This window comes from Camarhynchus parvulus, chromosome 3, assembly GCF_901933205.1.
Source record: "Camarhynchus parvulus chromosome 3, STF_HiC, whole genome shotgun sequence".
Classification (NCBI taxonomy): Eukaryota; Metazoa; Chordata; class Aves; order Passeriformes; family Thraupidae; genus Camarhynchus; species Camarhynchus parvulus.
Window position 1 is genome coordinate 111,468,535 of NC_044573.1, and position 9,505 is coordinate 111,478,039.

The following is a 9,505-nucleotide window of genomic DNA, read 5'->3' on the forward strand; positions in this document are numbered from 1 at the left end:
ATTCCCAAATTCCTGAGGAAATTCCCAGATTTCTCAGGGAACTCCCAAATTTCTGAGGGAATTTCTGAGGGAATTTCCAGATTTCTGAGGGAATTTCCAGATTTCCCTGAGGGAATTCCCAGATTCTTGAGGAAATTCCTGGATTTCTCAGGGAACTCCCAATTTTCTGAGGGAATTTCTGAGGGAATTCCCAAATTTCTGAGGAAATTCCCAAATTTTGGAGGGAATTTCTGAGGGAATTTCCATTTCCCTAGATCCATTCTTGGATCCCGATTTCGAGGGTTCTGATTTCCAATTTCTGAATTCTGAGTTCATTTCTGAGATTCCAATTTTCCTAAAATTCTTGAAAATTTCTGAGAAAATCCCAAATTTCTAGGGATTTCTGAGGGAATTCCACTTGAGGAATTTCCCGAATTCTCAACTTGAGACCCATCTGAGGGCCAATTTCTGAGATTCCAACGATATCCTGTCCATTTGTTACACTGATTATTTCTGGGGATTTCCAGATCTCCCTGAGGGAATTCCCAGATTTCTGAGAAAATTCCCAGATTTCTGAGAAAATTCCCAAATTTCTGAGAGAATTTCTGAGGGAATTCCAGATTCCTTTTGAGGGAATTCCCAGATTCTTGAGGAAATCGGATTCGGACCCATAATTAGAATTCAAAATTTCTGAGGGAATTTCTGAGGGAATTTCTGAGGGAATTCCCAGTTTTCCCTGAGGGAATTCCCAGATTCTTGAGGAAAGTCCCGGATTTCTGAGGAAATCCTCAAATTTCTGAGGGAATTTCCAGATTTCTGAGGGGATTTCCAGATCTCCCTGAGGGAATTCCCAGATTTCTGAGAAAATTCCCAAATTTCTGAGGGAATTTCTGAGGGAATTCCCAAATTTCTGAGGGAATTTCCAGATTTCCCTGAGGGAATTCCCAGATTCTTGAGGAAAGTCCCGGATTTCTGAGGGAACTCCCAAATTCCTGAGGAAATTTCCAAGTTCCTGAGGGAATTCAGATGGGAAAAGGAGAACATGGCGGCAAAATTCAGCCCCCACTTGCAGCAATGTGAAAGTTCCCAAAATTCCAAGGAAATTCCCAAATTCCTGAGGAAATTCGCAAATTTCTGAAGGAATTCCTGGATTTCTGAAGGAATTCCCAGATTTCTGAGGGAATTGAGGTGGGAAAAGGGGAATATGGAGGTGGAATGCAGTCCCTGCTTGCAGCAACAAGGGATTTCCCATATTTCTGAAGAAATTCCCAAATTTCTGAGGGAATTCCCAGATTTCTGAGAAAATTTCCAACTTTCTGAGGGAATTCCCGGATTTCTGAGCGAATTCCAGGTGGGAAAAGCAAAGGATGGGGTTTGAATTCAGTCCCTGCTTGCAGCAATGAAGGATTCCCAAATTCCTGAGGGAATTTCCAACTTTCTGAGGGGATTCCCAGATTTCTGAGGGAATTCCAGGTGGGAAAAGGGGAATGTGGGGTTGGAATTCAGTCCCTGCTTGCAGCAATGAGGGAATTCCCAAATCCCTGAGGGAATTCAGGTGGGAAAAGGGGAATACGGCGGCAAAATTCAGTTCCTGCTTGCAGCAATGAAGAAATTCCTGGACTTGTGAGGGAATTCCTGGATTTGTAAGGGAACTCCCAAATTCCTGAGGGAATTCCCAAATTCCTGAGGGGATTTCCAAATTCCTGAGGGAATTCCAGGTGGGAATTCAGTCCAGGAAGCGCTGGCAGGCCTTTTTCCAGCGGCACGCCGTGCACCACTGCTCCCGGTGCTCGATGCCGTAAACCTTGCGGCATTTCTTGGCCTCGCCGCGGATTTTTCTGGGAAAATGCGAAAATTTTGGGGGTTTTCCCGCTGGTGGGGTGAAGATTTTGGGGGGTTTGGGGGTTTTTTGGGGTCTTACCTGGTGGCGAGGGAGGCGCGGGGCGGGGAGGCCACGAGGAGCTGGGGCTGCAGCAATGGTGGCGGCTGAGGGGGCTGAGGGTCGCTGAGGCTGAGGGAGCGGCTCCGAGCCTGAGGGGGGAAAAGGGGCAAAAAGGGCAAAAAAGGGGAGAAAAAGGGGGAAAATGGGGTTAAAAAGGGGGAAAAAGGGGATTAAAAGGGGAAAAAAAGGTCGAGGTGAGGGGTTTTGAGGGGTGTATGCAAAAGGGTGCTTGGTTGGAAGGGGGGAAAAGGGCGGGAAAAAAGGGCGGGAAAAAAAGGGCGGGAAAAAAAGGGCGGGAAACAAAGGGCGGGAAGGGAGGGGAAATAGGGGGAAAAAGGAGAAAAAAGGGAAAAAATGAGGGAAAATGAGGGGAAAGTAGAGGAAAAAGGAAGGATAAAGGAGGGGAGGTGGCACTCAGGGAAGGGCAGGTGGCACTCAGGGAGGTGGCACTCAGGGAAGGGCAGGTGGCACTCAGGGAGGTGGCACTCAGGGAGGTGGCACCCAGACAGGGGGGAGGTGGCACTCAGGGAGGTGACAGGGGCAGGTGGCACTCAGGGAGGTGACAGGGCAAGGTGGCACTCACCGGTGGCAGGGGCGAGGTGGCAGCGGCCCAGCTGATGCTGGTGAAGATGTGAGGGGACACCGGGATCTGGATGGAGGGCAGAGCCTGGGGACACAAACGGGGACAGGCTCAGCTCTGGGAATGTCCCAGTCCATGGGAATGTCCCAGTGCATGGGAATGTCCCAGCCCATGGAAATCCCCCATTCCCTAAAAATCCTTCATTGCCTGGGAATCCCCCATTCCATGGAAATCCCTCATTCCATGGAAATCCCCCATTCCCAGGAATCCCCCATTCCTGTGGGAATCCTATTCCCTGGGAATCCTCCACTCCTGTGGGCATCCCTCATTCCATGGAAATCCCCCATTCCTGGGAATCCCCCATTCCCAGCAATCTCCCATTCCATGGAAATCCCCCATTCCCAGGAATCCCCCATTCCATGGGAATCCCCCATTCCCGGGAATCCCCCATTCCCTGGGAATCCCCTATTCCTGTGGGAATCTCCCATTCCATGGAAACCCCCCATTCCCAGGAATCCCCCATTCCTGTGGGAATCCTATTCCCTGGGAATCCTCCACTCCTGTGGGCATCCCTCATTCCATGGAAATCCCCCATTCCCCTGGGCATCCCCCATTCCCAGGAATCCCCCATTCCATGGAAATGCCCCATTCCCTGGGAATGCCCCATTCTCTGGGAATGCCCCATTCCTGTGGGAATCCCCCATTGCCTGGGAATCCCCCATTCCCAGGAATCCCCCATTCCCGGGAATCCCCCATTCCATGGAAATGCCCCATTCCTGGGAATCCCCCATTCCATGGGAATCCCCCATTCCTGTGGGTATGCCCCATTCCATGGAAATACCCCATGGTAACCTCCTACTCCTGTGGGAATCCCCCATTCCCTGGGAATCCCCTATTCCTGTGGGAAACCCCCCATTCCTGGGAATTCCCCATTCCTGTGGGAATCCCCCATTCCTGGGAATCCCCCATTCCTGTGGGAATCCCCCATTCCCAGGAATCTCCCATTCCATGGAAATCCCCCATTCCCAGGAATCCCCCATTCCCTGGGAATCCCCCATTCCCGGGAATCCCCCATTCCTGTGGGAATCCCCCATTCCCGGGAATCCCCCATTCCCTGGGAATCCCCCATTCCATGGGAATCCCCCATTCCTGTGGGAATCCCCCATTCCTGTGGGAATCCCCCATGTCCCGGGAATCCCCCATTCCCAGGAATCCCCCATTCCCAGGAATCTCCCATTCCATGGGAATCCCCCATTCCCAGGAATCTCCCATTCCATGGAAACCCCCCATTCCTGGGAATCCCCCATTCCTGGGAATCCCCCATTCCCTGGGAATCCCCCATTCCCGGGAATCCCCCATTCCCAGGAATCCCCCATTCCCTGGGAATCCCCCATTCCCGGGAATCCCCCATTCCCAGGAATCCCCCATTCCATGGGAATCCCCCATTCCCGGGAATCCGCCATTCCTTGACTTAGGGACAGGGACACCAATCCCTGAGCTGGGCACAGGGACGGGACAGGGACACAAACCCCGGCATGTCCCCAGGGACATCCCCAGCCAGCTCCCAGCTCCATCCCCAGCTGTGTCCCCACAATGTCCCCAACGTCCCCATGGACGTCCCCAGCTCTGTCCCCAGCCGTGTCCCCATGGATGTCCCCGTGACACGGCCAGCTCTGTCCCCAGAGATGTCCCCAGCCATGTCCCAGCTCGCCCATAGCTCTGTCCCCATGGATGTCCCCATGGATGTCCCAGCTCTGCCCCCATGGATGTCCCCAGCTCTGCCCCCATGGATGTCCCCAGCTCTGTCCCCATGGATGTCCCTGCTGTCCCCAGCTCTGCCCCCAGCTGCGTCCCTGCTGTCCCCAGCTCTGTCCCCATGGATGTCCCCAGCTGTGTCCCAGCTCTGTCCCCAGCCGTGTCCCCATGGATGTCCCCATGGATGTCCCCAGAGATGTCCCAGCTCTGTCCCCATGGATGTCCCCAGCCGTGTCCCAGCTCTGTCCCCATGGATGTCCCCAGCCATGTCCCAGCTCTGTCCCCAGCCGTGTCCCCATGGATGCCCTCGTGCTGTCCCCAGCCGGGTCCCAGCTCTGTCCCCACGGATGTCCCCAGCTGTTCCCCCATGATGTCCCCATGGATGTCCCTGCTGTCCCAGCTCTGTCCCCAGCCGTATCCCCACCATGTCCCCAGCTCCATCCCCAGGTGTCCCCAGTTCTGTCCCCAGCCGTGTCCCCATGGATGCCCTCGTGCTGTCCCCAGCCATGTCCCAGCTCTGTCCCCATGCTGTCCCCAGCTGTCCCCATGGATCCCCAGCTCGCACTGTCCCCAGCTCTGTCCCAGCTCTGTCCCCACGGATGTCCCCAGCTGTTCCCCCCATGCACTCTGTCCCCATGGATGTCCCCGCTGTTCCCCCCATGATGTCCCCATGGATGCCCTGTCCCCAGCTCTGTCCCCAGCCGTACCCCCACCATGTCCCCAGCTCCATCCCCAGGTGTCCCCAGTTCTGTCCCCAGCCGGGTCCCCATAGATGTCCCCGCTGTCCCAGCTCTGTCCCCAGCTCCATCCCCAGGTGTCCCCAGCTCTGTCCCCAGGTGTCCCCGTGCTGTCACCTGGTAGGCGTGGTCGGCCTGGATGTGCCACAAGGAGCCGGGCGGGGCCGAGTGGCTCAGGCCGGGCTGGGTGACACCGGGGACAGGGCAGGACACGGCCCTGCTGGCACCGGGGACAGGGCAGGACACGGCCCTGGGGCTGGGCTGGGTGACACCGGGGACAGGGCAGGACACGGCCCTGCTGGCACCGGGGACAGGGCAGGACACGGCCCTGGGGCTGGGCTGGGTGACAGCGGGGACAGGCCAGGACACGGCGCCGGGGCCGGGCTGGGTGACACCGGGGACAGGGCAGGACACGGCCCCGCTGGCACCGGGGACAGGGCAGGACACGGCCCTGGGGCTGGGCTGGGTGACACCGGGGACAGGGCAGGACACGGCCCTGCTGGCACCGGGGACAGTGGTGACACCGGGGACAGCAGGGACAGCTCCGGGGACAGTGGTGACACCGGGGGCAGCAGGGACAGCCCCGGGGACAGCGCTGGGAACAGTCGTGGTGACAGCCGTGGGGACAGCCGTGGGGACAGCAGGGACAGCCATGGGGACATCCGTGGGGACAGCCGTGGTGACAGCCATGGGGACATCCGTGAGGACAGCCGTGGGGACAGCAGGGACAGCCATGGGGACATCCGTGGGGATAGCCGTGGTGACAGCCATGGGGACATCCGTGAGGACAGCCGTGGTGACAGCCGTGGGGACAGCAGGGACAGCCATGGGGACATCCGTGGGGATAGCCGTGGTGACAGCCATGGGGACAGCAGGGACAGCCGTGGTGACAGCCGTGGGGACAGCAGGGACAGCCCCGGTGACAGCCGCGGGGACAGCAGGGACAGCAGGGACAGCCCCGGGGACAGCCGCGGGGCCAGCGGGCGGTGGCAGCTCCGGGGGCGGCGGCTCCTGCCGGGGCAGGCGCAGCTCCGTGACATAGAAACCGCCCTGCCGCTCGGAGCCGGCCCTGCTGGGGACACGGGGACACGGGGACATGGGGACAGCGACACGGGGACACGGGGGGGACACGGGGACATGGGGACACGGGGACAGCAACACGGGGACACAGGGACAGCAACACGGGGACATGGGGACACGGGGACAGCAACACGGGGACACAGGGACAGCAACACGGGGACATGGGGACAGCAACACAGGGACAGCACAGGGACACGGGGACATGGGGACACGGGGACAGCAGCACAGGGACACGGGGACAGCAGCAGGGGGACAGCAACACAGGGACACCAGTGACAACAGAGGGACACAGGGACACGGGGACATGGGGACAGCAACACAGGGACACCAGTGACAACAGAGGGACACGGGTGACAGCAAAGGGACACAGGGACACGGGTGACAACAACAGAGGCACACAGGAACCAAGGTGACAACACAGGGACAGAGGGACACAGGGGACAACAACACAGGGACACGGGTGACAACAACAGAGGTGACAGCAAAGGGACAGAGGTGACAAGAGGGAGACACAGGGACACGGGTGACAAGAGAGGGACACGGGTGACAGCAAAGGGACACGGGTGACAACAACAAAGGGACACGGGTGACAAGAGAGGGACGATGGCTTCAGTGACACGGAAGCACCCGTTTCCCGCAGGAACTGGGAATTCCAGAGGGACCAATCCCCGGGATTCTGGGATGGGGAATTCTGGGAATTCAGGGAATGTTGGGAATTCAGGGAACGCTGGGAATTCTGGGATGAGGAATGTTGGGAATGTTGGGAATTCAGGGAATGGTGGGAATGGTGGCAATTCTGGGAATGGTGGGAATTCTGGGAATGTTGGGAATTCAGGGAATTCAGGGAACGTTGGGAATTTAGGGAATGTTGGGAATTCAGGGAATGGTGGGAATTCAGGGAATGTTGGGAATTCTGGGATGGGAAATATTGGGAATTTGGGGAATGTTGGGAATTCGGGGAATGTTGGGAATTCAGGGAATGTTGGGAATTCTGGGATGGGAAATATTGGGAATTCAGGGAACGCTGGGAATTTTGGGAATGTTGGGAATTCAGGGAACATTGGGAATTCAGGGAATGTTGAGAATTCTGGGATGGGGAACATTGGGAATTCAGGGAACGTTGGGAATTCTGCGAACGTTGGGAATTCATGGAATTCAGGGAATGTTGGGAATTCAGGGAATGCTGGGAATTGTGGGAATTCGGGGAATGTTGGGAATTCAGGGACGGGGAACATTGGGAATCCTGGGAACGTTGGGAATTGAGGGAATCCAGGGAATCCCGGGAATCCTGGGAACGTTGGGAATGTTGGGAATTGAGGGAATCCAGGGAATCCTGGGAACATTGGGAATCCCGGGAAGGTTGGGAATGCAGGGAATCCCGGGAATGTTGGGAATGCCGGGAATGTTGGGAATCCAGGGAATCCCAGGAATGCTGGGAATGCAGGGAATGTTGGGAATGCAGGGAATCCCGGGAACATTGGGAATGCAGGGAATGCCGGGAATGCAGGGAATGCCGGGAATGTTGGGAATGCAGGGAATGCCGGGAATCCCGGGAATGTTGGGAATGCAGGGAATGCAGGGAATGACGGCGGTGCCGGGAATGTTGGGAATGTTGGGAATGTTGGGAATGCCGGCAATGCCGGGAATGTTGGGAATGTTGGGAATGTTGGGAATGCCGGCGGTGCCGGGGCTCACCGCAGGTGCCGGGCGCGCAGGGGGCGCCGCAGGCCGAGGCCGGGCGCAGCACGCTGGCACAGCCGGGCCACGGGCACGGGACACGCCGCCGCACGCGCCCTGGGGACAGCGCCGTGTCACCGCCGGGGACACCGACGGGACACTGGGGACACCGCCGTGGACACGCGGGACAGCGCCGTGTCACCGCCCGGGGACACCGCCTGGGACACTGGGACAGCGCCGTGTCACTGCCCGGGGACAGCGACCGGGACACTGGGACAGCGCCGTGTCACCGCCCGGGGACAGCGCCGTGTCACTGCCCGGGGACACGAACCGGGACACTGGGACACGGCCGTGTCACCGGACCCGGGGACAGCGCCGTGTCACCGCCCGGGGACACCGACTGGGACACTGGGACACTGACTGGGACACTGGGACACTGACTGGGGACACTGACACCCGCCCGGGGACACTGACACCCTGACTGGGACACTGACACCCGCATGGGGACACTGACACCTGACTGGGACACTGACACCTGACTGGGACACTGTCACCCTGCCCGGTGGCACTGTCACCCCTCCCCACTGGCACTGTCCCCCACCCGCTAGCACTGTCCTCTCCCCGGTGTCACCCCTGCCCGCCGGCACTGTCCCCACCCCGGTGTCACTGTCCCCTCCCCGGTGTCACTGTCCCCTCCCCGGTGGCACTGTCCCCACTCCGGTGGCACTGTCCCCTCCCTGGTGACACTGTCCCCTGCTGGGGACACTGTCACCCCTGCCTGGTGACATTGTCCCCTGCCCAGTGGCACTGTCACCTCCGCCTGCTGTCACTGTCCCCTGCCCGCTGTCACCCCTCCCCAGTGACACCGTCCCCTGCCCGCTGGCACTGTCCCCTCCCCGGTGGCACTGTCCCCTGCCCGCTGTCACCCCTCCCCGGTGTCACCCCTCCCCGGTGGCACTGTCCCCTGCCCGCTGTCACCCCTCGCCGCTGGCACGGTGTCACTGTCACCCACCTTCCTCCGTCGCGGCGCGGGCACCGAGGGCTCGGGGTCGGTGTCACAGCTGCCATCGCTCACGGGGGACACGGGGACACTGCCAGCACCGCGGGGAGGGGACACGGGGACAGGGCAGGGACAGCGGGGAGGGGACACGGTGACACTGGCAGGGCAGTAAGGAGGGGACACGGTGACACTGCTGGGACAGTGGGCAGGGGACGTGGTGGCACTGCTGGGACAATGAGGAGGGGACACGGTGACACTGCCAAGACAATGAGGAGGGGACACGGTGACACTGGCAGGGCAGTAAGGAGGGGACACAGTGACACTGCCAGCATGGTGAGGAGGGGACACAGTGACACTGCTGGGACAATGAGGAGGGGACACGGTGACACTGCCAGCATGGTGAGGAGGGGACACAGTGACACTGCCAGGGCCATGGGGAGGGGACGCAGTGGCAACGTCAGGGTAGTACGGAGGGGATGGGGTGACACTGCTGGGACAGTGGGCAGGGGATGGGGTGACACTGCTGGGACAGTGAGGAGGGGACGCGGTGGCATTGCCAGGACAGTGAGGAGGGGACGCGGTGGCACTGCCAGGGCCATGGGGAGGGGACACGGTGACACTGCTGGGACAGTGAGGAGGGGACCCAGTGGCATTGCCAGGACAGTGAGGAGGGGACGCGGTGGCACTGCCGGGACAGTGGGCAGGGGACGCGGTGGCACTCCTGGGACAGTGGGCAGGGGACGCGGTGGCACTGC

General features: G+C 59.4%; 1 protein-coding gene across 1 annotated transcript; it reads right to left on the reverse strand.

Moving 5' to 3' along the window:
- Window positions 1–1,672: 1,672 nt before the first annotated feature.
- ZNF395 (zinc finger protein 395) lies at window positions 1,673–8,818 on the reverse strand. The gene is made up of 6 exons (XM_030944792.1): window positions 8,763–8,818; window positions 7,769–7,867; window positions 5,111–6,062; window positions 2,505–2,588; window positions 1,901–2,010; window positions 1,673–1,817 (listed from the first exon to the last, which is right to left on the reverse strand). The coding sequence occupies exons 1-6, from the start codon at window positions 8,816–8,818 to the stop codon at window positions 1,706–1,708; spliced, it is 1,413 nt and encodes a 470-aa protein (XP_030800652.1). The 3' UTR covers window positions 1,673–1,705.
- Between the last annotated feature and the right edge of the window lie 687 nt (window positions 8,819–9,505).